Here is a 27,563-nt window from a genome sequence, read left to right as displayed (position 1 = left end):
TCTTCTACTGTAGATAAAACCATTGTATGATGCTTAAAAGTTGACAGGGTTTTGTTGAGCCATGCTAAAAAATTATAGCTGGCTGCTGGGCATAATAAAGATGATGTTTTTCAGTTTCTTACCTTACTCTAAGATTTCCCATTTCACCACCCAAACTTAACAAATTGTTGCCCCTTAATAAGGGTTCTAGATGTGCAAATTTCAAACCTAAGGCTAATTTACACGTCTATGTCTCTTTGAGAAAATACTGCCACACCTTTCAGAGATCTAGCTATGCTCACCTAATCCCCAGAATAGACACTACTGGGTTATTGGAAGAATTGTTGTGCTAATGGGAGAATCTTTTCTGTTTGGTGTGGGTGTAAGTTTGTGTCTTCACCAATGGGGAGGACTCCTGTGAACAAGAGGAGATGAATGCATAATAGGATTGACAAGTTCAGGGTTTGAATCACAATAGCCCTATCATATCTCAATTCAGTCCGTTGTAAGGAAGGGAGCAAAAGCCATCAATAGAGTACTGATTCTTGAAGAGTATCTGTCTTATGCAAATTCTGTTTAAGTCATTTGTCTAGAGAATAAACAAAAACAAGCCAACTGCTGACACCAGTGGTAAGCAATAAATAATTTTCCTACTGTAGACTATGCTATGATGCTGAAGCCACTTAGGAAGTTCTGGGAAGTTAGATGACACAGTCAGGCTACATCTACTCTGCAGCAATCCTTGAAAAGAAGTTCTTCTGGAAGATCTCTTCTGAAAAAAAAACTTCTTTCAAAAGAGTGTGTCCACACACAAAAAAGCAGATTGAAAAAATTGATCTGCTCTTTCAATAGAGAACGTCCACACAGCCCCCGCACTTTCAAAAGAGCCAGAGATCAAAAAATCCAGCACTATGAGCACTGCCCTTTTGAAAAAAGGACCTCCAGGGCATCGACACACTTTTTTTTTTTTCCAAATGAATCTTTCAGGAAAAAGGCATCTTTCCTCATCTAGGAGAGGAAGAGGGTTGCTGGAGAAAGTGCTGTTTTCTTTTGATTTAATACCGAAAGAACGCATTTTATGTGTAGATGCTCTGCAGGATTTGTTGAAAATTCCTGGGCTGCTTCAGAAAAAACTCGCTAGAGTAGACATAGCCATAGTGTTTAAAATGTTGGTAAGTGTATATTAACACTCCCAGCAAGTATTGCTACAACAGTGGTAATGAAAGAATAAAAATCATAAGTTTTGGGTGGGCATAGCTGTCTTTTACTAGATCCAAACAAAGCATAGTGCGGTGTGGGGGGAAGTTATTTGAGATCTGCCCACAAAATTTACCACATTCAAACATAATTGTGGGTAAGCCATATTATTGTAGCTGATTTTTTTTTTTCTTGCATTGATAATGTGCTGAATGTGTCTGATCTTGGTTGATATTTCAACTTTCTCATACTTAATTGTCTTGGAGAGTTAATGTTAGTAAAGTGCATTTCCATCAGTGCAGTGTCAAAAAATCCAGGAAATCATCAGTTAGGCGACACTAACATCTAGAGCAGCTTCAGTTCACGTAATTTATTGCTCCAGACTCACCAGTCCCTAACCTTCAAAGACTCTTTCAAACAAAGAAATTCCTGCTGTTGCCAACTCATATTGGCACAGTTGGAGTTTCCAAACAGACAAGGCTTTAGTGGATTCACCACTACATTAATTAAAGTTTCCAGGGACTTGTCTATTCTTGAGCTCCCACTGTTGTTAACATGAGTTCAGCTGACCCCGTAATAACATTAATAGACAATTTTTTTTGTAAACAAAGCTACAGATTCTTCACTTTACGAAAACTTTCACTTCCCCGTGTATAACTGTATATCGTCACAACTCACTGTGCACTTTTACATTGAAGTAAGGTATGCTTATCTTCATATGTCTTGCTGAGGTCATAATTAAACCTTTATATTTCTTCGTGATTTGGAAAAAAACATACTTTGCAAGTCAGCAGGTACCACAAGCCTGCGTTGCTGTTTGAAATGCTTAGAATCAGCTCCTGTGCTGCAAAAACAAATTGAGGTGGAGGAAAAAGCCTCTAATGATAAAGGAAAAGGAAGCCAAGGAAAGGAAAGTGGCTGTACTGGGAGAGTGTGTGAACGCTTTGTAGTGTGCAGTGTCTGGCACTTACCCCTTTAAGAAGCCCAGGGACTCAACTGTTGGAAGCTAAGCTATTTAAGTGCAAGCCCAGCTGCTGGGAAGCTTTTGGGATCGCTGGCTGCTATCGCTCTCTGTGGTTCCGTCCCCCAACCCAATGGCAGGGGAGGAGCAGGCAGCCTGCTGGAGCATCTTGCTTCTTTGCAAAGACTTGGGAGAAGAGAGCAGCAGCCTCAGAGTGAGGAGAGGTTTGGAGAAGACAGCCCCCTGGGTCTGTATTTATAAACACCGTAGCAGACAGAAGAGGAAAGACTCAGAGCAGCATGCTCCGTCAGCCCTTGATCCAGGGGATATTTGTTTTGTTTTTCTCTGCCTTGCCAAACACACTCCCTCACAAACTACCTCCATCCTCTTTTCTTACTTTACAAATCTTCCTTATACAAAAAGGAGGAAGATATGTGATTTAAAGTGCAGGAAGGCTGGCTTTGCATGCAGCTGTGGTCTGCTGAAAGTGGTACGTGGGGGTGGTGGTGCATGGGGCTGATTACACTGTGCCCCCCCCCCCTTTTGAAATGTCATGACCCCCACTTTGGTCCCCTGCCCCTCCTTTAGAAATGTTACATGCCCCCTACTTTGCACCCCCTCCCCAGCCATACTCTGCAAATTCTGACATGATGTCACTGCGATATTTCCCATCATCTGACAGTCCTGATGGTTACAATGGCTCAGAGCAAGTCTGCATAATATGATGGTAAAAGAGGCAGCATGTAGTGCTGCCGGTGCCTTATCACTTCAAGTGCTGATCCTTTCTGGTATTCACTATGAATGTTCTGTGTGTCTATGACCAGAAACTCTTCATTAGAAGTGCCTTTGTACCACTCTGATCCCCCTGTTTCAAGACAGTATCAGTTGTCTAGATAGAGTCAAAAACTCCTGTCAGCTCACCACCTAGGCCCTGTGATCTTCTGGAAGACTTAGCTATATATGCAGATCTGGCATCCCTGGTTTTCTCTCAACTGGTCTTGCACCAGCTGGTCTCTACTCCATTGACCTGTCATTCATTTGCCAATATGTGAACTAAATGATCAAGAGATCAGCCTGATCCTCCTGCTTGTTCCTGCTTCTGATTGGTGGGAATCATCCTACTACACAACCAGCCCCACCACTGGAACATGAAGAATGTTGTCCATCAGTCACAAATGAGCTGATATTGACTGTCCCTCTGGAGACCCAACAAAGAGCCATCCTCTCAGACTGCTTCCAGATGCATTCTCTCCTTCATGTCCTTGCCAACAGCATTTGTTGCTTTGGGACTAACAGTTCACCTTCAAAATCCATTGCAATACATGTATACCACATTCCATATCTCTGTAGCGGTCCCTGGGAACCATACTTCCAGGCACCTGAATATGAGGATCCTGTGTTCTGCACCCAGGTGAAGAACCATGGTGACCAACAAAGCAGCCAATGAAGGAGAATCATCTTTCTCCAGCAGTGAAACTTTGTCCTTTTCATATGAGGCTCTATCACCATTGTCACGTTTACCCCCAGATTATAACAGGACCACCTCAGGAGAATCACAGAAGCTTTCCACATTCCACTAGAGGAGTTCCAGGACGCAGCCCACAAGCTTTTGCCCATTGTCCAGGCTATAGCTCTGTTTTTAAATGGCAGTCCAGATTGATGAGACTACCATAGAACCTGCCAGAGTTATCTTGCACATTCCAGCAGCTTTTGCTTCAAAAGAGGGCTGAGAAATACTATTTTGGTTTCCCCTAAAAGTGTGGAATTTCTGTTTTTCCCATTCTACCTCCAATTCTTTGGTGGTCCAAGCAGTTACAAAAAGAGGCCATCGACGTTAACCTAAATCCATGCAACCTAATAAAGATACCAAGGACTAGCTTAGAATTCTGAATAGCGAAGTACCAACTTCAGTGTCCTGAGTCTGACTTACTGAATTTTGGCAAGGATCTCAGGAAATCGGGTCATCCTGGAGGAGGGAAGACTAGTGTCAGTAACTTCTTGCTAGACGTGCCTTGTTTCAGTGTCACAGCTGCTGGCCTAGGGATGTTGCAATGATGTCCAAACCATCTTTGATGGCTTTCCCTTTGAACGTTGTAATCTCATTAGGAACAAAACTAGCATGTTCTTGGGAGATGACCTTTTGCTCGGTGATTATGCATGGTAGTTACATTTCACTGGAAAAGTAAAACTGTTGACCAGTAACTGGAAGTTTGTAGATGTGGGAACAAAAATTGTGCAGGAGCTGGACTTTGGAGTGGTGATATTCCTGGATCTCACCACTTTTAGAATTAATTGTGAATCATATTTCTTCAATTTAGTGCTCTCTCACTGTAGTATCCTATAGAAAAGAGAAAGCGAATGATGGCTTTTTTCAGTGAACTTATAAGCAAACATTTCAAAAGTTAATTGAACTACTTTTTTGCAAATTGGGAAGTAAGGGAGGGGAGAGGTTTGTTACTGCTGTTTTTAAGTACTATGTAAGTGTTCATATACTGTGGTGCAGGGCTCATATAAGCACATAATCAACGTAAAATGTACTGGAAAATTCTGGATGACTTTATTTTCAGTGCACGTCAAATTATCTGTCATCAGTGTTGTACTCTACTTTGCCATCTTGCTGCTAGGTATTGTTTTGCCTGTCTTTAAAGAAAAGTTCCAGTTTTGGTCTGAAGCCCTTTTTCTTTGTGAAGACAACCAGTACAAACAGTTTCGAGCTGACTTTCTGTTAGTACAGTTCTAAATTTTGTTTTTGTTGAATTGTATATGTTCGTTATACTACATACATCTAGTACTCTTGCTGCCAACAAAAGATACTGTGAGAGAAATCTCCCATCTCTCTTAGGGCTACCAGGGATTCCTCTCAATTTTTCCTTGCATTTTAGTATAGTATCCATAACGGTGGTTAAGATGCATTAGTATTAAATTTACATTTTTTTCCTTTTCAGTGTTGTAATTAATGGCTGGCTCATGTTATAGCTAGCATATGCTTTGATAGTAACATGTGGTGCCTGTAATTGATCAGTATTAAGGACTTCAAGCAGTCTAGTCTTATTTAGTTGTATGAATTGTTTACGTGATATACTGTGGGATGTAAACATAGAATGTATTTACCTAAACAAAAACACTCAGGGCTTGTCTACACTACCGTCCTCCTATTGAAGGAAGGATGGTAAGTAGGGTGTTGGGAGTTAATTAATGAAGTACTGCACTGTATACTCAGCACTTCATTAAGCAAATCATCCCCCCCACAGTGGCAACTTCAAAGTTTTAAATGTCTGAGTACCGGCGAGTGAGCCACAGCTCGTGAGCCAGTACTTCGAATTTTAAAACTTTGAAGTTGCCGTGGGGCTGGGGATTTGCTTAATGAAGTGCTGCATATGCAGCGCAGCACTTCATTAGTAAACTCCCAACACCCTACTTACCATCCTTCCTTCGAAGGTGGGTGGTGGTGTAGATGAGCCCTCAGTGTTGTGGGAGCCAGGCAGGAACAGGCTTTTACCAACTACCTGGTAACTTGAATTCCTTTAAACTGTGCAGTAGCGGGTCTGACTTCTTCTGTTGCAGCGTGTACACTGAAGATTGCTGATAGTGATAAGTTGGGACTGTGCTTAGCAGATTTGCAAGCAGTACTAAAATGTAGAACGTTCCTGTATGTTCTCTGAGATGTTTGGGTCTAGTAACTAGCTAGATATTTTTATAAAGTGGTTTCAGATCTCAGCTGAAATAGTGAAAGAAAAACAAACTGGTATCTAGACACACAATCCTTCATTCAGGATTTTAGAAACAAAATTTTGGAAGTATTCCAATTGCCCTACTAAAGCAAACATTCCAAAGGATTATGTAATTGGTGACATGCCAGTAACATCTTGTTCAGAGCAAAGTACTGATAATAAAATAGAAACTTAACCAATGCTTCATGGGGGGGAAAAACACAAAACAAAACAAAACAAAAAATAAATATGCTGTTCTGTCAAATGTTACTCCTCAGGGAATGCTACAGTAAAAAAATTAAAGTTCTGCATATTATTGTCAGAATAATCGAAAATAGTCATACCAGCTTCAGGAATTTAGATAATTTATTTCAGAGTACCTGTCAGGAAGTTGCATCTTTGTATGTGTCAAAGAACCATTAACATTATTCTTTTAAGCATATATTAATATAATTAGTCAAAACTAGTTATTTACCACCCTCTTTAGAGGTACCATTTTTTTTAAACAGTTAACATAAGAGTGGCCGGACGGGTCAGAACAATTGTCCATCTGGCCCAGTTCCTGTTTTCTGGTAGTGGCTATTGCCAGGGTCACAATGTGCATAATTGAAGGTTTGTACTTTGTTTGCAAATATCTATTCTGCAACTCCCTAGCTCTTATTTCCAGGATTCCATGTTTCTGTGGCATGTAGTATTTGCCTACTGTTCTCACTGGAATGAGAATAAGATGTAAATGAATTTAAACTGGTTAAATTATTATTGTTTTTACTAACAATGACAGCTGAATCTGCTGTAATGCGTGGGGAATTACCTAATTCAATAGCTGTGTGCCATAAGTTTCAATAAAGCCTATGCAGGGCAGTTTGTGATCTGCCCCGGTTGCACAGGAACCTGTGCCCAAGCTAGGAATTTAATCCATGTTTCTGATACTCCCATCCAGGGTCCTATGCACCGAACCACCTTTCCTACATTGAAAGAGGGGATACACTTTCTTAAAGTGAAATTACAAAAATAAAATTAAAAAATCAACAAATGGCAGTTGGCAGGAAGGTCGGGTTAAGGTGTTGGCATTGCAGACCTGTGTCTGGTGTTCCAGCGTTTGGGACAGAGCTTTAATCTAAACCAAAAGTTTTGTTTCTAGCTCTCGTGGTTGTGAAAGAAAACGTAAGTGTGACCAGGATTGCAGGGATGGGGAACCCCTACCCCACAGCCCGAATCTGGACTGCAGCTTGCTTGGATCCGGGCCCTGCGCCTCGGGACTTCCCTACCCAGCATCTGACCTGTGACTGGGTGGAGGGGGTGTGGAGCCTCGAGCTTTGCAGGCTGCAGTCAGGCAAGGTCTGCCACAGAGCGGGTGGGATGGGGGGGCAGGGAAGAACCAAGTTCGTGTGGCACTGCTGCTGCTCGCTGACGTTTCCTCATCCAGGGAAAGAGGGAGAGGCAGAGGCAGGGACAGTGCTTCCTGGAGGCTTTATCCTGGTACTTGGGCTGGAGGGTGGTGCCTGGGAATGGTAGAGGTGGATGTAGAACTATGTGTGTCCAAGGAAAGCCCCTGTCACCCAGACTCTGTGCCCCTAGACTGCTCCTGTACCCCCAATCCCACCTGCCTGCTGCAACCTCCCCTCCAGCCCAGACACCCACTACCATCTCCTTCCTGCACCCTCCCCCACACCCTGACCCTGTTCTTGGAGTGGCTTCCCCCGCTGCCCCCCATTTAATTGGTTAACCAGTTAACTAGTTAAATGGGGCTTTACATCCCTAGTTAAGTGTGTGCTTAAAATAGTTCTAATTAAAATCAATGGAATTATTCAGGTGCTATGAGTTAGCACATACTTAAGTATCTTGTTGAATTGGGCCCTTAAGAGTCAGGGGTTGAAGAGCATGATTAGTGGATGCAATTGATTGGTGTGTTGAAACTGGATTTTTAAAGAGGGTCCAAACACTTTGGAAAAGATTTTGTGGCATCAGATATCGTGGTTCTATAAATCTGGCCGGTTCATCTTTTTTCCTTTTATTTCAAAATGTGTTGAATTCAGTAGGGTAGTTCTCATTCTAACTAGAGTAGATGTGAAAGCTGTTGATTGATACTGCAAATGGATGATTAACATTTCGTGATTACCGAACAGTGTCATAGTAATGACTTGACATACCTGAAGTGGAAGGGACAATAAGAAACAAGTGACAAATGGAAAAATCATAATATTCTAAAGTAAAATATAAACCTTGCCGGCAATTATTAAATGGCAAGCACAAAAATATTTGCATATTTTAAAATGCAAAAAATTAGGTTTTGTGAGTCTTATGATTAACTGTACCATTGAGTGAAACTTAACCAAGATATAAGAGCAGAACACTAACTGTTTTGGTAGACCAGCATAGATGATGCCGGAGATGCTACTGAAATGTAGCCAGGTTTCTTCCAGGTACTTTTCAACATCAGCTTAGTTCAAGAGCATGCTGCCATCAGCCCTCAAAAGTAAATGAGCAATTGATGACTCTTTCAATAACACTAATATAGCAATGATGACCTGAATTTATCATGTGATTACAGTCTACGGATATTTGTTCAAAGCATAGTATTTTATAGTTTTTGTTACAATGGCTACGTCTACACTAGTCCAAATATTCGAAATGTCCATGCAAATGGCCATTTTGAAGATTACTAATGAGGTGCTGAAATGCATATTTTTGCTGCCGCGTGGGTTGTCCAGACAGGGGTCCTTTTCAAAAGGACACTGACAACTTTGAAATCCCCTTATTCCTATCAGCAGATAGGTATGAGGGGATTTTGAAGTTCCTGGTGTCCTTTTGAAAAAGACCCCTGTTTGGACGAGCTGCACGGCAGCGAAAAGCAGCTATTTTGAAGAGCCACAGCTGCCAGCATGCTAATGAGGCGCTGAATATGCATTTCAGCGCCTCATTAGTAATCTTCAAAATGGCCATTTGCATGGCCGTTTCGAAGATTTCGGCTAGTGTAGACGTGGCCAATGTCATTTTTCAAGTGCCATGAGCAAGAAATCTTGAGGCTCATAGTTACTGGAAGTAATTGGATATCATGTGGAGATTGACTAAAGGCTTTTTTGCACATGTGGCTGTTGCTGATCAATTCCACACAGGGACACATTTTGCTAGAAAAAGAATACCCATGTACGAAATTCATCAGGAGCAACTAGACAAGCCCTAAGAGAAGCGGTAGGAAGAAAATCTTCTTCCACTGGAGGATGAATGTAGCTTAGTAACCTGGCACCTGAAATTCAATCAGAGTTTTGAGAATTAGCTGAGAGGACAGTATTGGGGGTACTGGGAAGTAAACAAGTTGTCCAATGAATAGTCTTCTTGAAGGACAAATATGAACATAAAATTTTCTTTAAGTGTTTGAAAGTCTTGTCTCTTCCTTTTCTTAGCAGCTTTTGCCTGATGTCTGCCTTTAGTGTCTGTGTTATGTTGCTTGCCAAAATATATTTTGAGTTCATGCGTGTGGTTAAATATACGCACTTTTTTCAAGCAGGGAATCATTAGCCGAGTTACAGAATCAGTGAAGAATATTGTACCAGGATGGTTACAAAGGTACTTCAACAAAAGTGAAGATGAATGTGTAGATGCAAGTGAGCCTACAAGCCAGCAGGAAACTCAAGTAAACTATCATCATGGTTACCCAGATGATGACACCCCAGTGTTTGATGGGAGGGTCACTCCTGAGTCAACGAGAATTAATTTAGAAGGTATGTGGTAGGTAGTCAAAACTGTATTCAATTAGTTGAATAATCTTTATTCATAGATTTGCATTTTTGAATTAATTATAACCAAGGAAATTAGGAGAAAAGGTGATTTACAAAATCTGATACAAATACTTCAATATTTTTCAATTTTAAGTGCAAACATCTAATTTGTTACCTTGTCTTCCAGTTGTCCAATAAGGAATAACCCTGTTAATGAGTTTCAGGTAAACCATTAAATACCTGTCATATAGCCATGATTTTTAGTCACAAGTAAGCTGGATTGCTTTTTTATAAACGGAAGACCTCTAGATGAAACGCTCTTATGCCATTACCATAGGAACATTCATTATGTTTCATAGTTCCCAAAGCAAGACACGGGTGAGCAGTCCTAGAGTGAGTGGAAGGTAGCCTCCTTGGACTCCTGACCTTTTTTAATCCAGGCTTCTTTGATCAGTAATACAGGTGGTAAATTCAGGTTAGTTCTTAATTACCTTAAAATTAAGATACCAGTAACCATAACAAGGTTGGCAGGACATGACAGATCCTTTGTCAGGTTTGCTGTGCAGGACTATCCAAATACTCCCATTTGAGAGCATATATTAAAAATGTTTGCCATGGTTGTGATAATTGAAACTGCTAGCCTCGGTAGGGAGTTTGTTTGTGTGAATCCATCCTCAGATGACTGTCCAATTGGAGGAGGTTACTTACCTCTGCTAGCAGCTCAATCTGAGAAGCCTTTAATGGCAAATAAAATTTACAGCTCTTCCTCTGAGTCCTTAACTAGCCAGCAGGTTTCCCTAAAGGAATAGGGGATACTGTCAAGACTGAGGAATACACATTGTCTTGGATGGAGAAGTACTTGCAGGGCTTTCCAGTAAAGACAGTGACACAGCACACTTACTCAAACAACTCCGAAAGAGTAGGAATTACATTATTGTCCAGAACCTTTAGCCAGTCACGGTGTGAATGGGGAATGCCACAGATAAACCTTAACTTGAGAACAGAAAAAAATAAAAAAACCCAAGAAACCCTCCATATAATCAGTTTCGATAACCATTGACCTGAAGTACAGATGTCATCTCCCAAACTAGGCTGTCAGCCTGGTGTATATATAAATTCCTCTCAAGATGTCCTAAAAATCTGCTGAAGGGTGGGCAGACTGCTTGGTGAGCCCACTATGATTCTAGATGCTGAGCTAATCTATGCATAGCATCTCCTTTCCTAGAACTTCTGAGGAAGGCTTTGGGCTCCTTTTTGTGTAAAATACATTGTAATAGCCATCTACGTTTGTACAAGAACTCTAAAACTTAATCCACCTACAGCCTTTGAGAACTCCACAGATCTTCTGATATATTAGAGATGTTGGTCATCTGGTTGCTGTATTGGCATGTGTTTCGTATAAACCAAGACATTTGTATCCTCTATATGCTAAAATCCCAGCAATAACTGGTAGCAGGGATACATTTTTCATTTGCTAGGGGAGCCTGTATTGTAGAATTTAGAGAAGATATTTGAAAAGTGCCTTTATTGCATACAATCAAATGACTGTTAATACTTTGTTTAGTGTTGCAGTAGGTTAAGTATTTGCATGCTCTTGTCATTAGCCTGTTAAATGAAACTTAATATGGGTGAGGAGGAAGTTAAATTTGGCCTGTCTCTATTTTTGTACTTGGCAGTAGGAAGAGTGTTGATGGAAAACAGCTCTTGACTTCTGTGTGGTTTTACACTCACCTTACCTAATAGAATGCTGTGTTTTTTTAAATTTCTCTTCAGAACCATCCACAAGTAGATCTGCATTAAACTTCTCAGATGTATTAACAAGACCCTCACTTCATCGGAGTAATTTGAATTGCACCATCTTGGATTCCCCCTCACCGAACTGCCAGCCCTCCACATCCTCTGCATTTGCAATTGGCAGTTCTGGACTCTCCCTTGTAAAAGAAATCAAAGATTCTACCTCTCAGCATGATGATGATAACATCTCAACTACTAGTGGCTTCTCTTCTAGAGCATCTGATAAAGGTAACTTTTTTGTTTTACTATGGTCATATTTATTTTACATGATGATTTTGTTTACCAACATGAATATGTTGAATTTGTTTCATATGCTGTGTTATCATAATAGATACAAAATTTGTTACTGCCAATTACTTAGATGTGTATCTTCCGGTATTTGTTTGATTTTGGTATCTGATATATTAGATCCCACTGTAATTTTTATGTGTTCTGAAAAATGCTGGTATGTTGCTAGGAGGTATCAGGACTTGATGATGGAACATGATGCCTTTCACCGAGATTATAGTTTAAGGCTCAGTGTAGATGCAGCTCCAGTGCCAATAATTTGATGCAAATAAGCAATCTTGAAAATGCAAAATGGTGTTTCATTTGCTCTTTTGCACAGGCAACGTGTATGCTCACGAGGCTAGTTTGCATTTTAAAGGCAGAAGTCAAGCAGTATAGATACGGTTCTGCTGGCAAAAATCCCGCTTTTCAGGAGATCCTTATGCTTGATTTTTTCCAGGCATAAGGGCCTGCCAACCAAAGGTTTTTTTTCTGGCAAAACCATGTCTACACTGTTTGATTTCTGCCTTCAAAATGCAAACTAGCCTCATGAGCATGCACATTAGCTATATGGATATGCAAATGAGCCACCATTTTGCAATTTCGAGACTGCTTATTTGCATCAAACTGTCAGCACTTGGGCTTAGTATAGACACAGCCTGGGTGAGGTAATAGGGATTGACCACTTGTTCTACTTGTGAAGTGGGGTGGTAATCTCAATCCATTTCCATTTAAATAGATGTTCATATCAAAATCACCAGTATAATTTGGTATTCAATGGACGTGGGAGCCTTGCAAATGGGTTTGGGAATTCTGTAAGCCCAAGACGAGCATATGACCAGTCGTGCTGGGAGGCTTGTACTGCCTGTGCTTTATTTCTCTCTCTGTGGACAGAGAACTTTGGTTTTCAATATTAACAAGTCTGCTGTGTTTCATGAATACTGCATTTGCTAAGGAAAAACATTAACTGCATTTTAAAGTAAATGCTTGGACTGATCCCTTTTGAGACTGAGGTCTTTTATCTTCAGAATTAGTCCTACCTGCTCAGGCAGTCATATTGCAAGTTTCCACATACTGTGCATCTGACATAATACACCCACTTTCTGAAAGAGCTTAAGGGTGGTGATAGTTGTTTCCAAGCTATCATGATTCTTGGCCTGTTTGAATTTACTAGGAAGAATGGTGGTGGTTTCTATAGAATGTTTGATAATGCCAGGAATAAGAGCTTTATATCACTTCAGATGGATAACTAAACAGTTACCAGACATGACCTGGGCTAGTTTTGAACCATGGACATGTGGAGCTGGTGTGGTATTTGATTACCAGTCCCCCATATAGTCTAGTTCTGTCCTCTTCAGCAAGAAGAAATAAGATTTTATAGTCTGTAAAGCAATATTCAGGTTTGCTTAGTTCTTTGAATTACTATTACAAGAGTGAGTTGTGTATGTACTTTTGTGAACAGGGCTCCGGTTCAGAGATGATGGTGCTCTGACTTTCTAATGCAGATTATATTGCCATTGTATGCTATAGCTATCTCTCTCTCGTGTGTGTGCACGTGTGTAATGTCATAAAGGATAGAATTGTGCAAGATTAAAAATACTGGATTTTTTTTGTCTCCTTAATGCTGTTTCATTTCCATTTTTTTGTGTATTAACTAACTTATAATTTATGATATGACTTATGCACATAATGTGTCCTTTTATCAGATATAGCAGTTTCAAAAAATACGTCCATACCACCTCTCTGGTCCACAGAGGCTGAACGATCTCATTCTCTCACACAACATTCTGCCATCAGCTCTAAAAAACCTGCATTCAACTTATCTGCTTTTGGAGCTCTATCTCCTGTGAGTACTGCATATAATAAGTTTTTAATTGCATTAGTTTTGTGTCAGTTTTGCTAACTGCCTGTTAATATATCTCACTGCAGTCATTTGGTAATGCTTCTGTCATTAAGACAAGCCAGCTTGGGGATTCTCCATTTTATCCTGGCAAAACAACTTATGGTGGTGCAGCTGCAGCAGCCAGGCAGTCTAAAATACGAATTACTCCTTATCAGGTAAGAGAAATAGTGCTGATATAGGCAAGGAAGAGTAGTAGAAATGTAAAATGAGTCTATCTTGAAAATGTGCACATAGAATTGTTTTTTGATCTAATACTTCAGCAGCGGAGACGACACTATTTTCGAGCTAGCACTCCCATTTTAGTAATGGGAAAGGAGACTTTCAAATGTAGACATCATTAGCCAAGAAAGTTTCCAGTTTTAAACGTAAACTTCATAACACTTAGTAACCTGTGGGACTACTGATGATTTATAATTTGCTTCTTAAACTGACTTTCCAGTTAAAAACTATTGTAGAGCAACCACTGCTTATCCATCGTCTATAAACACTCGTGCACAGTTTTTATATCTCAAGAGAGAGTAGCTTAAAGGAATGTGGTAGCTATGCTGAGATTAGGATACTATCTTAAATGCAGCATCATGATAGACACTGACCTAATCCATATTATCATTTACTTAATTCAGATGAATGTATGTGACACTTTAGAAAGATACAACTCTTACATTTTATGGCTTAAGACCTTGTCTAATATAATAAATGCCAGAACAGCCGGTACAATAACAGATGACAGTTTTTCAAAAAAAAAAAAGTGTTTTAAATAAACATAGTGGACCTGGGAAAATGGAACTAAAATAAGCTTCCTTTGAAGGAGGGACCAGGCTCACATCCTTCTTATGCAACTATTACTGGTTGATTGTATCCTCTCTGCTTTGCTTCCTGGCTGCACATAACAGCAGTGTGGTATACAGCATTTGCCTGGGGTTTCACAGGGGGAAGAGAAAATGCAACAATAAATGAATATTCAAACAAGTTTTCTGAATATTTTTCACTTTGATCTTTGTTGCCCCTCTTTTTCTTTCATTTGTATTATTGTAAATATAAAGATTTCTTTTTATAAAGAAGTTACAAGGCACTGTAGTAGCAAAATATAAACTATGGAAAAAAAAAAGAAACTATAAAGTGGAATTCCCGATGTATGGTGTAAATTAAGATGATTCACTGTACTGTCATATAAATCTGGCTTCTCTTGGTTACTCAAGGTACCTTCTTCAGAAGTAACTTTTGAGTATTTACTTACATTCTCTTTCCTGCCTTTCTTTCTTCAAACAAAATAGCAGGCCTATTTCTTTCTTGTCCAACCTTTTAAATCTCTATTTTAAAGAGTAGGAATTAGACATCCCACACCCATCGTTTAGGCACATGGTGGGACAACTCAACTCTTTGGTGAAGCCAGGAAGCTCCCCTTTTCTTCAGTACGGGCATGTTGATCTCATTTAATTTTATTCCCCACATCTTTTTTTAAAATATTAAGAGTCATAATGTTGTCCTGAAACAAATAAATATATGAATGTTGAAGTCCAACATTTTAACATTTGTCATGCTAAATTTTCAGACACCAGTCAGAAGACAAATGAAAGCAAAGCAAGCAAATGTGCAATCCTATGGAGTAACAAGTTCCACAGCACGGCGCATCTTGCAATCTCTGGAGAAGATGTCAAGTCCTTTAGCAGTAAATAGCTCTCTTTTTATTCTGCTGCATTTCATTGCAAGAGCATATAACATACTCTAAACTTGCCTGCACTATACTGGGTGAAAAATTTATTTACATAGTTTAACTTACTCTAGTATTTATTCAACAGGATGCTAAAAGGATTCCATCTTCTGTTGTTTCTCCATTGTCTTCTGTAAGTTAGCCTCTTAACTGCCTCTCTATTGCTGCATAGCAGCTTCATTGTGAATATTTTTTCCTCTGACATGTGACTTTTTTCCCCCCAGCCTGTGGACAGGAGCATGCTAGATATTACTCGCCTCCATTCCAAGAGGAGACAGGTAAGGATTCACTGGTACTCAGGTAGTTTGTCAGTTGAATTAAAATATTCATGAGTATTCTGAGTATTCTGCAGATCTACAGTTCATACAAACAATAGGCTATTATATTTGTTTGAGTTTTAATGGCTAAAAATGTTCTGTTTTTCCATACTATATATGGGATACTTCTGGGGTAGGCTAGGTGTGTGTTGGTCTTGAAATCTGTTACCAAGAGGACATGGCTGGAACTCTAAAGGGAGCTTTGCTTCTTTCCCCTCCTTGTCAACAAGCAAGATGCGAGCTGTGTTAGAGAATAGTTTTAGGAAGGTCTTGTGCTGGAAAAGTGACCAGAAATGGAAAAAAAAAAAATAAATGGTGCTAAATGAGTTTGCCAGGCTTGTGTTTCAACTGACATAAACTTGTTACCTGTGTGTCTCAATGCTTTTTGTCTTGAAAAACTTGTAGTGTGTCATAGTGAAGGAATTTTGTGGGGGAAAAGTAGGGATGGAAATTTTTGTGTTTTCTGGTGACGCCTGTAATTTTAGCCATTCTCTGTGCATCTCAGAGTAAGTTTAAACTGTTGTTAAAGAAGCCTATTGAATTACTAATAGTGGTATGGGAAACCCAATTCCTGTCATGTTAACAAGTGAAAAATGTTAGTAGATTTTTCAGTTTTTTGGGTACTTATAGCATTGCATACATTGGGGATCTGAGACCAATATAGAAATAAAAACTTTTTCTTTCCATAACATCTACCTTAGGCAGTTTTACACAGAAAGTGGAGAGCATCTCTCTTAAATTCTATGCTGACCTTTTGACTAGAAATATTATTGTGCTTGAAAATGTAACAGAATATTAGAGTATCCAAAACTTGTGTAGTTTAGCATTTTCTGAAAATATGACACATGAATTCAAAGTATAGTGCGAGATGTCTTCAACATAAATGTCATCTAAATAAATGGCAAATAAAGCTTCCGGATAGTACTTTCACTTAACTTTAAAGAGCCACATTTGTGTGTTAAGCATGAAAAAAGATAGCCTGGAGATGTCATACTAAACAAATGTTGCACGCAGCTGTCACTGGCTGAAAGGAGAGGAATTGTCTGTTCACAGTGCAATATTTGGCAAGAAAAGGGAAACCTTTGATGGCAGTAATTGCTGGTCAATACAAGGATTGTTAGCATTTTTTTGTTTTTTGTTTTTTTTTTAACTTTTGTTTTGTGCTTTGTCAGAGTAAGTGTACAGTTAACAGAACTCTTGTGCACTTATTAAAAACTATTTCAATTGATATCAGTCGTGCAGTACATTTTTTATTTTCAAAACTCATGCAGGCCAGTATAGCATTCAGGTTAGTAACGTACATCTATAATCCTAATAGGCAGAAAAATGTCCACTTTCCTTTTCTCATAATGTTTTGATAATACATGTTAAAATTTATAGTGGAAAATTCTTCCATGCAGAGTTTAGTAGATTGATGTACTTAAACTTAGTTTAATATGCACTTTGAAAGATTTCAGGAGAAATGAAGAACTTCGCTTTGTAAGTCTTTGTCTATACTAGACATGCAGATCGACTTGGTTAGCTAAAGTTGACTTATCAGCGTTTGACTTCAATGGCTGTCTATATGGAAGAAGGTCAATGGGAGCATTACTCCCATCAACCTTCGTTAATCCTTACTGCTCATGAAGATTTCTGGGGTTGACTTTGACCCCGAAAGTGACGTTTTGCACATGCATGAAACAAAACCCCGGAAGATCGACCCTGAGTGGGTTGATTTTCTGTGGTAGTATAGACCTAGCCTAATAGTCCAGTTGTAAGAGTTCTTTTAAAACAAACACTCCATCTGTAAATTTGCAACTTACACACTGCTTCACTACCTATTTAAAAATTAAACTGATTTTCACCATCCTAACAAAGAAAATGTTTGAATATGTAAATAGTGAACATGAGTTTGAATGTTATATGCTGTTTCACTTGAGATAATCTAGTTTTGTCAAACACCAGTAGAGAAAATAACTTAAAATGTTATTTTTACACAATATCCCCATAACACAAGATGGAACCAAACTTTTAATTCCCCCGGCATAATTTCTTAATTTCATGAAAAGGATCTTTCTAGAAACTTATTATAATGATGCATTTTTTGTTGGTGTTTTGTTTTGTTTTTTGTAGAAGCTTGTTTTATACAAAATCTAAATCTAGCACAATTTGAATTGTCATAGTCTGTATTTAAAACGAGTCAGTAAAATTAAAAGGTTTGAAGGCTTAGTTGACTAATGCTGTTGTATTGTTTTTAGGATGAGATTTGTTGGAATCGGAGGGTTGAGTGATTAACCTTTAGCACTTTGGCTTAGAAGTCTGTTTTCTTGTTTTAACTATGAGCAAAAATGTCATTGTGTCTGTAAAACAGGATAATACTGATTTCAGTGAACGAATGTCCCTAAAATATTAGTAAAATTAGCTGAGGAGTTTTGGTTTTAGATTCTAAACATTGTTGGATACCTTGTTTGACTTTCTTCCTAATTCCCCTGCACATTAAATAAAAGCACATCACTGAGTACACAGTGACTGCATAGAGACGGTTAGTTTTTAGTTTGTCACATTTTTAATTAAATATAAATGAACACAAAGCCTCCAACATAACTGTATTTATTGCTGTTTCTTTTAAAGGTCGAATCCCAGCACCCCCCAGTCCAGAAATTAATGACACCGAAGACAATTTCTCTGTCAACGAGCCGGTCACAGTATTTTAAACCATCTCTGACTCCAGCTGCTGAGTCAGGGAAGATTAGACAGAGAATAGACCTAAAGCACAAAGTAAGTGCATTTTCTCTAAACCTCGGAATTGCTATAAAGAGTTGACAAACTGTCTTGGGAGGTTAGACTATTTATAGAATGTTCAAGGTAATGCTTAAGACAGTAGGACTCCTTGTGGAAGGAACATTTCAATTTGTGTGTATTTTTATTGTAATTGTCATCCAGTATGTATTTGGTTGGTCACCCTCTTGGTAGCGATCGGCTGCTGGTTTTGAGTATACTTGGAGAGAGAGTACAAGTAGAGTCAATTTTGAGATCTAGCTATGAACTATTTCAACAGATAATTGATATTTAGCACAACTTGGATTACTTTTGTGCTAAATGAACCCATTTAAGCTGTGTATAAATTACCTGTTCATTAAACTATGGTCTCCCAGTGATGTAATTTGTGAGATTCTCCAGGGCATTTCAGTTTCTGTTACTCTAAAATTTTATAGGTAACTTATAGAACAGGTGATAAACTTGCAGATTGTTCTAATTTACTCTGTTTCCCAGACAAAAATTGTGCCTTTTCCTTTTCTGTCATGCAAACACCAAGGACTGGAGAGTTAGGAGGCAATCTCTTTAGATCAGTGTTTCCCAACCTTTTCGCTAGTGCAGACCCGCAAACCCCACCCTCCGCCAACTGTTCATGGACCGCCAGCAAAGCCAATTCTAGCAGTTCTTATTTATCTTTCATTTCTTCATGAATCCCCTGCAACAACCTGCGGGAGCCATGGTTGGTAACCACTGCTTTAGGTGATTGAACTACAAGAGTAAGGGGAACCACACTGCCTGTGCTGCTGCTGCTTTTTTTTGCCGGAGATAGTCTATGAATAGCTTTGGCATAGTGGGATAAACTAACCTATGGATATATTCATACGACAACTTGGAATAGACATGGAGGAAAGGGAGTGCGTTTGTTTCTCTAGAAAGATAGTTGTGGGAACTCGGAACGAGAGTTGGTATTTTCAGTAAGTATTCTTCCTTAAGCACTTCTGAATAAAGCCTGACTTTAGGTACCACACCAATAAATTCTTTCCAAGTCACTAACATTTGTAGTATGGTCTCTATTATGGTAGATTTGGCTGTAGCCCAGTAGTTGCAGCTAAGTTCCCTTTCGCCCTTTAAAAGCGGGGATTTAACCTATTTGTTTACAAGAAGTAGAGTACCCTCCCCAATTTAACAGGATTTGCTATTTCATCAGTGACTTGGATGAGAATTTACAAGGAAATCTACTAAATAGTTTGTGAGAGACATAAATTAATCTTGGATGATAGTTATCTGCCAGTCCTTTTGTTTTCCAGAATGATCTTAATAAAAGACAACACTTCAAACTTCCATATGCAGTACTTAAAATTAATTTAAATCTTGTTCATAGGCTTTATTTAAATAAATTAGATTGTAATGAAATTAAATTAAAGACGTATTTTATTGTTATGAATATATGTCAGCTGATCAGATTTGTCTCTAAAGTATTTGAGTTATGTCAGCCGCTCAAGATTGACAGAGATAACTCGATCATTGCCCCTTCTTTCCAATTTGTTTGCTTGAAACAGTTCTGTTGGTTGCATGAGAAGACTTGGCGTTGTGTGTCAAACTGTCATTGATAGATGATGTTGCCCTTAACTGTTAATCACTACTAGAGTTCCGTGGCCATAACTTGGGCATTAGGGCTTGACGGGCTTCCCCGACCCTGCTCCCTGAACTCCCCTTTGTGCATCAAGGCATCACTGCTGATGGGAAGTGAGACCGCAACATAAGGTGTAAGCTGTTAAAGTGCAGAAACTTTGGGGATATGTGCCTACTGAAATAAAAAAAATCCATGTCGTTGAACGGCAGAGACTGTGTCAACTAATTTGGGATAATGGGCTCAGGCTCAAAATAGCATAACTGTTCAGGCCTGGGCTTTGATATCCTGCAAAGCCTGAGTTTGACTCAAGCTCTGAGATTTGGTCTGGATGATCATCTTCTACTGCAGTGTAGGTATACCCAGGCACTCAAGGACTGCGCTCACCCTGCTTCACTTTTTTATAGAGTGCCAGACTCTCAACTGCAAGTTAGTCACAAATTAAGGGCCAGGATCACCACTACACTTCGGTTGACTTGCACTACTTTGGTAATGCACTTCAACCATAACCCAGCTTAACTGTCACTTAATCATGATGCTGCATGCAGTGCCATTGAATCTGCCCTTAAATCTATTTTTTTTTCTTCTGCTAAGGTTGATACTACATATCTTATAAATTGTTTGAAATATTGGGTGGCAGCATTCTCTTTTGGATTTATTATTTAGTATTTGTGTGTAAACTTTTTTACAATTTAAAAAAAAAAGGAAATTCCAGGACAAATAATTTGTAAAGATAAAATTAAAGTTGAGAGGAATTTATTAGCATCTTCAGGATAAAAAGCATTACAAGTCCATAGTTAATATCCCCCCCAGCCACACATCACAAACTCAGGTCATTCAGAGTTATATTTACATGTCAAAAGAAATCCAAATGCACAAGGTCTGGGGACAGGCCGAGTAAGGAACCCAAGCAATCCTAACTCTATCCTGCATTGATGGGAGAGGGCAGAACTTCAGAGTTTTTTTGCTTTACAATATTATACTTTAAACTGAATTTTGTAGGTGTTATGGGGAGGGCATAAATACTTTATCGTGATTTTTACTAGACTCAAAAGTTGTCAGAAGCAAGCAGTGAATTTTGAGCTCTAACTAGGAAATATCTGCTAATAAAAAACACAGCATAGCTATCTGTATGGGACTGCCTTGGTTGAGCATTTGTGTGTTTTAACTATTTGATTTTGGATTTAAGTCCATGTCTGGAAAGGCTCTGGCAGCTGGAGGGACTTTGTTTTATATTGTTGACTTTAACTGCCCCTTACAGCAAACAGTGATTACATGTTGGTTGTGGTGAAACACTAGAGAAAAATCTCATCCCAGTTTCAGGGAGGAAGTAATGTGTTTAACAGAAAAATGCATAGAAAAACTCAGTGGTTGTGGTCTATTAGTCTGCCCTGGTTAGTCAGCAAGAGACCTGAGATGTTTTGTTCCAACAGTAACTCTCAGGGAAAAAATGACCTGAATTTGCCATAATGTATACTTGCAAGAAGTAGAACTACTATTATATATGTAGGCTTAATTTTGGATTTTCTGATTTCAGTGTCTACCTGTGTAACGTTACTGTTATCTTAACATGAAGTTTTATATGGAATATTATGTTTATCTGAGGCCAGGTCTATGCTAGACCTTAAAGTTGATTTTCAGATACAGTAATCCCCTGGTATGTGCAATTTTTGATTTGCACGTAACCTGCATTACCACGAGTTAAGTGCAAATCGAAAGCGTTCCAGCCCCCCAGCTGGGGAAGCCGAGGGGGGCAGACAGCCACGATGGTGCGGCTTCTCCCCAGCTTCCACCAGCTGTGGGGAGCTGGGAGCCAAGCTGCCGTTTGGTTCCCAGCTTCCTCCATCATTTGTGAGACCCGGAAAACTGCCGGTGGGTTAGTCAGTTACCCAGCTCCTGCAAGCCCATGGGATCTGGGAACCAGGCTGCCATATCGCTCAACTTGCACAAAATTTGAGTCATGTGGGGGTTGCAAGGAATGCAATGCTCACATAACTCAGGGATTTACTGTATGCCGTTCTAGCTATGGCAATTACATAGCTAGAATCGACATATCTGAAATTGACTTAGCTGTCTTCACTAAGGAAGGCCGACAGAGGCGTCTCCCATCGACCTCACTCACTCCTCTACATAGCAAGGAGTATGGGGGTTGACTGCTGACCCCAGACAGATCAATTTCGCGTGTCTTTACTAGATGCACGAAATCAAACTCCAGAAGATCGACCTGACTGGGTCAATCTTCTGCAGGGTATAGTGACTTAGTGACTTCCTATTATATTAAAGAGGACCAAGATGAAAGCTGTATTTCAGTCATCTTGCGTGATTTTCCCCCACACTCTAAATCCTTTGTTTTGAATACAAAGCTCTAAGTAGAGGCACATGTTAAATGCATTAAAAACCAGCTAATAGATCTTATAACTTATTATAACAGAAATTTTAGAAATTTTTAATACATTGTTTGGAATCCAGTAGTCATTTAAAAATAGACTTAATGTGTTTTGTATTCAGGCTAAAAAGAATTTAATCCCCCATAATTTTAATCTGTAACAGTGATAAACTGATGAGTACCATTGAAGCTGCAAAGCTTAATATATCTGTAATATTGACTTATTTCTGAAGTCTCACTAGATGGAGTAAGATTTTGCTAGTTAGATTAACTGATAAAAGAAGCAGAAGAAATATAGCAAGAATTGCCTAACTGTATGCTTTAAATAATAGCAAATTCAGAGAAACCTGAAGTTATTTTTCTTTATTTGTAGGGAATGAAAGAGAAGAATCTGACTGCAGAGCAACAAGTAGAAACACCTGAAAAGTAAGTCAAATCTAGTTTTAACCTACATTATTGAGAGAGAGCTGTGTGCTTTGTCCAATGGAATCTCTGTGCTTACCATTTTGTAAAGGAAGTAAGAAATAGTTTTTGATCACACAACAGAATGTGAAATTGGGACTTTTCTTTTAAGTTAAAAATTTTTTCTCAGAAATGGGATATGAAATCACCCAAGTTGCCTGTCTGTTAGACCAGGGTATACTTAATAGAAAAGAGGGGAATGATGATAAATGAATAATGATAGCAGTAATTATATGAAATAAAAAAGGACAGATAAGTTAATTTTTTCTATCTTCTACTCTGCAGTCTCAGACATTATACCTTGTGGAGTTCAGATTGTTTCTGACTGATTTTTCGATTGACTCTTGTTGTCACTTTTTCCGTTTAGCAATATTCTTATTGCTTGGGATGTCTTTTTTTTCTTTTTTTTTTTTTTTTTTCCCCAGACCGTTGGTAGGAAAGTTCTGTTCCTGCTGAGACAGAGGGTATAAGAGTTCAAAACAATGGGTAATAGGAGTATATGCTAATCATACGCTATTTTTCTGTGCCAGCAATTTTACATACCCCAAATTCAGCAGTCCTGCATCCAATGGATTATATTCTGGAATGGGAGGTGGTGGCGGTGGCAAGATGAGAAGGGAAAGAGGAGTACACTATGTATCTCAGCCAGGACAAGAAAAACAGGTAAGAGAAAATACTTCAGCTAAATTGCTTCACAACAGATTTTTTTCAAAGCATGGATGCAATGAAACTGAAATATTTGACTCTGAAGAGACTACACACAAAAATAATAGTTACAAGCCAGTCATGTTTATACACTGCCTAACACAATGGGGTCTATGTTGTTATTGAAGGTCCTGGGTGCTGCTATGATACAAACAAACATTCTTTTGGATATGTATGCCCAATTCTTCTTTATTTTGAATGCCTCAATTTTGGGTGCTCTGCGGGAGACATCTGGCCCTGATGTGTTTTTTTGTTTTTTTTTTTTTTTAGAAGTACTGAGGCACTTTCATCTCCAGTTGAAGTAAGCAGGGGTTATAGCTGTTCATCACACCTGAACATCAGGCCATAGATTTCTGAAGTAGGGGAACTAAAGTGAGAGGCTGTATTTGGGAACTTTTGGGCATATTACTAGAGGGGTTTTTCCGGTTATATTGAAGGGTTTCTCAGTTCAGGTTAAACCTCGCTAGTCCAGCACCCTTGGGGTGTGACCGGTGCTGAATGAGACAGTTTGCTGGACCATGGGAGGTCAATATTGTCTAGCAGCATTATCAACACTTCCATTGCTTACTGTACTCTTAAAAGACATTTAGCGATGAAATACTGATCTCCCTTGGTCTGGCAGATTCTCTCATTCAGCACTGTTCAGGTCCCAATGTGCTGGACTAGAGAGGTATTAAAGTAATAATTCCATCTTTTATGATTTATGAGTACAAAATAAATTTTAAAATAGAATAATGCCAAAGACAGTAGTGTGTGTGTATGCAAAAATATTTAATAAGTTGGAGATATTTGACATTGATGCTTCCCAGTGGGACAAATCGGACATTTCTACCTTTTCAAAAAAAATCAATTTAATAAAAAGCATAAATTCTAGTGCATGTATTAATACAGGGAAAAACTTACGTCTTCATTTATCCACACTTAATTGTTTCAGCATAAATTAAGTGTCACAAATGAGTTTTCATAAATGAGTTAAATCTTTATAACACCCACTCTAATTTCAGCAGCTAAATACTTTAACAGGAATGACTCTATGCTTCAGTGATTCTATGTTCCATAATTGCCTCACACCTTACTATAAAGTATATGACATACCATGAAATCAGACTGGGTGACGACTCATTTGATCCACCATGACAACTTTTATGTTCCTAAAATAGGACTTCTGTCTTTTTGTGCCTCTGTGATGTATGAAGAACATGTGAAAGATGTTTGGGTTGGAGGGTTTGAAAGAACAAATCTTGCATTTTTTTTTAACCTTAAAACATCAAGCTTCAAGACTGGTCTACCTTAGTGTTGCTAGAAGATTTTTGCATATCTCCTCAAGCTTTGAAATCCCACATTTAAATTAAAGAGATGGGGATCAGCTGGAATTTTGGTTATTAAAGTTTAAATAATTAACAGCAAATCAAGCTTTACATAGAGAGGAACAGCTCACTGTCTTTCTGCATTATGGTTACGGTGCACATCTGATGGACAATAGTTGAATTAGAAGCTTTTTTTTATAGTCTTCCCTGTTCTACCTTTCCTACACATAGGCTAGATCTTCACTAGGGTTGTGTCTACACTAGCATTGCACTTTCAAGAGGCATGCCAATAAGGAAATTGAAAATGCAAATGAGGTGCATATTTACGTATCTGGCACCTCATTTGCATATTCTCCTTTTGAAACGAAACAAGCTGTGTAGATGCAGTTCTTTTGAAAAGTAAACCCTGTTTTCAAAAGAACCTTATTCCTAATTTTTTAGGCATAAGTTTCTTTTGAAAACAGGGTTTACTTTCAAAAGAACTGCATCTACACTGCTTGTTTCCTTTCAAAAGGAGAATATGCAAATGAGGTGCCAGATATGTAAATCTACACCTCATTTGAATGCCTCTTTTGAAAGTGCAACACTAGTGTAGACAGCCTTGAAGTATCTGTCCATAGAAGTTACTGTTGGAAGAGATGTTCCAACAAAATTTTCTGTCGACAGATCGTGTCTACACATAAAACCGGATGGATCTTTTGATCTGCTCTGTTGACAAAAGGGCTCCCTGGAGCATCTGCACAGCTTTAAACTGTCAACAAAACACATTCTGTGTGTAGATGTTCAGAGTTTTGTTGACAAAACCCTCTAGTGTAGACGTAGATAATGGTCATGCCATACCAATGGAAAGTGTTTGTTTGCCAAAAGTTAAAAACATCATAGCAGGCAAGGATTGGGGATTGGATGTATTTTTATCATTTTATTTTATATTTGGCTTTGCTGCTTTTAATTTTATATAGCTATTAGAGGGAAGAAATGAGGTTTCTAATGCAGAACAGGAAAGTAACTAAAAACTCATACAATTTTAGGAGGTGGAGGCACCAGTACTACCCAAAATATCCTTACCAATCAATACTACATCACTGCCTAGCTTCAGCTTTGGTTCCCTTGCCAGTGCTACTGTGTCATCATCACCAATCACCGATACACAAACCATGACTAACAAGGTAACTTTTACATTGCGTGTGCTTAATACTTTACAGAACTAGAATTGGGTTTGTCTGCTGTGTTGCATGTCGGATATGTTTGTTGTGTGTTGAGGGGTCGACTAAGTATTAGCTTATATCCAGATGAGTAAATGAGGGCCATTGTGCATCAGAATGTAATGAAATTGCAGAAAGATTTTGATTTGTTTCCGTGAAGTTGTGGGATTGGTTATTGGATAGATGAGTTATTGGACAATAGTTGTATGGCTTCTGGACGTGCTGTGGAAAGCCTGTTACAATTATAATATGCCAGGATTTATTTGAGAATTTACAAGTGCCATAAATGGCATTGGCAGCATCAGTAGGAAGGAAATGATATAGTCGTATGTAACTGTATTAAAAATAAACCTTAAGAATGCCTGGACACACTTTAATATTTATGTGCAGCTTTTTTTAAGGGAAAAATAATACCCATTTATTACGAAGATATCAGTTGACAGCTCCCTAATTAATCCTGAGTTGATTTTAAGGTTGCATAGGTGCCTTGGCTGAATTTTTATACCTTTAACAATTTGAATATATTTTCAGTATACTCTCAGCACTGAATTTTCTGGGTTCATACCATATGTCTTTGGATGATACACATCTGTAATACAAGCTATTGCTATGAACTCTGAACCTTGATTGCATTTCATTGTAGTTCTTTTCTGGGACTTATAAAGGTGAAAGCTAGCTTTCCTACATTCAGTGCAGAACTCCCCATGGTAGAAGTTCTGTTATCTGGGACTCCCAGGGAACTGAGAGTACTGGTTATTACCGTGGAGTGGCCCCACAACTGCCAGCCCCACTCTGCAGCAGCTGGCCCTAGCTGTGGCCACTGACTCCGCAGCTACCAAGTCTGGCCTTACAGCCAGCTGGCCACCCTGGTCCTGCAGCACTTGGCCTCGTTCTGTGGGTTCTGGACATGTGGAAACCAGAAGAACGGGTACCAGTTAATTAAGCATGCTGGTTATCGGAATTCCAGATAACCCAACATGTAGTGTACATTTTTTTAACTATATAAATAGTTATTGTTTTTTTCCAACATATTTTCTGAATTTATTTTGTTTAATTTAGGTGCAACCAGCAAGTAATTCTAATAGTCCTGTGTTTAGATTTTCATCTCCAATTGTAAAATCTACTGAGGCAGAAGTGCTACCTCCATTGTCTGTAAGTAATGCCTGGAGAAACTCAGCTATTCCTGAAGTTTTTGCTGTGGGATAAACGTAACATTTCGCAACAATAAAGTGCAGTTAGTGGCAAAAAAAGAAACATAGGCTCTGATATTCAGTTGGATGCCAAATAAATTGAATGCCGGAGAACTGAGGTCTGATTTTTCACTTGTTAGACTGGAGTAAGTTTTCTTCATTTTGACATTGAAAAACATATTTTTTCTTTTTCAGATTGGGTTTACGTTTAGTGTTCCTGTTGTAAAATCAACAGAAGCTTCTGGATCCAATGACACTTCAGTGCCACTTCTGATTAACACAGGTAATTAAAAATTCAGCTTTTCAGACCTCAAATGTTTTATTTTTCCTATCGCTAGATCTGGCTGACAAGCATATCTCAGCTGAACTTTCTTACGTATCTGAGAA

At 38.8% G+C, this 27,563-nt stretch overlaps 1 protein-coding gene across 3 annotated transcripts in view; it reads left to right on the top strand.

The window, feature by feature from the left end:
• Positions 1–27,563, top strand: part of NUP153 (nucleoporin 153) — a 63,273-nt gene that overhangs the window by 17,571 nt on the left and 18,139 nt on the right. The window contains exons 2-14 of one of the 3 annotated variants that reach the window (XM_074987655.1): positions 9,356–9,569; positions 11,340–11,588; positions 13,334–13,473; positions 13,557–13,685; positions 15,083–15,199; positions 15,330–15,374; positions 15,466–15,519; positions 18,169–18,315; positions 22,684–22,736; positions 23,303–23,435; positions 25,813–25,950; positions 27,046–27,138; positions 27,372–27,459. In XM_074987655.1, the coding sequence (XP_074843756.1) occupies positions 9,356–9,569; positions 11,340–11,588; positions 13,334–13,473; positions 13,557–13,685; positions 15,083–15,199; positions 15,330–15,374; positions 15,466–15,519; positions 18,169–18,315; positions 22,684–22,736; positions 23,303–23,435; positions 25,813–25,950; positions 27,046–27,138; positions 27,372–27,459 (1,600 nt within the window). Of the gene's footprint in view, positions 1–9,352; positions 9,570–11,339; positions 11,589–13,333; positions 13,474–13,556; positions 13,686–15,082; positions 15,200–15,329; positions 15,375–15,465; positions 15,520–18,168; positions 18,316–22,683; positions 22,737–23,302; positions 23,436–25,812; positions 25,951–27,045; positions 27,139–27,371; positions 27,460–27,563 lie in introns of all 3 variants that reach the window. The other 2 variants (XM_074987654.1, XM_074987656.1) reach the window with 2 other exon arrangements.

The sequence above is a fragment of the Carettochelys insculpta genome, chromosome 2, assembly GCF_033958435.1.
Source record: "Carettochelys insculpta isolate YL-2023 chromosome 2, ASM3395843v1, whole genome shotgun sequence".
In the NCBI taxonomy this organism is placed as follows: Eukaryota; Metazoa; Chordata; order Testudines; family Carettochelyidae; genus Carettochelys; species Carettochelys insculpta.
Note: the sequence above shows the minus strand (reverse complement) of the source record. Positions and strands in the feature narration are given on the sequence as shown.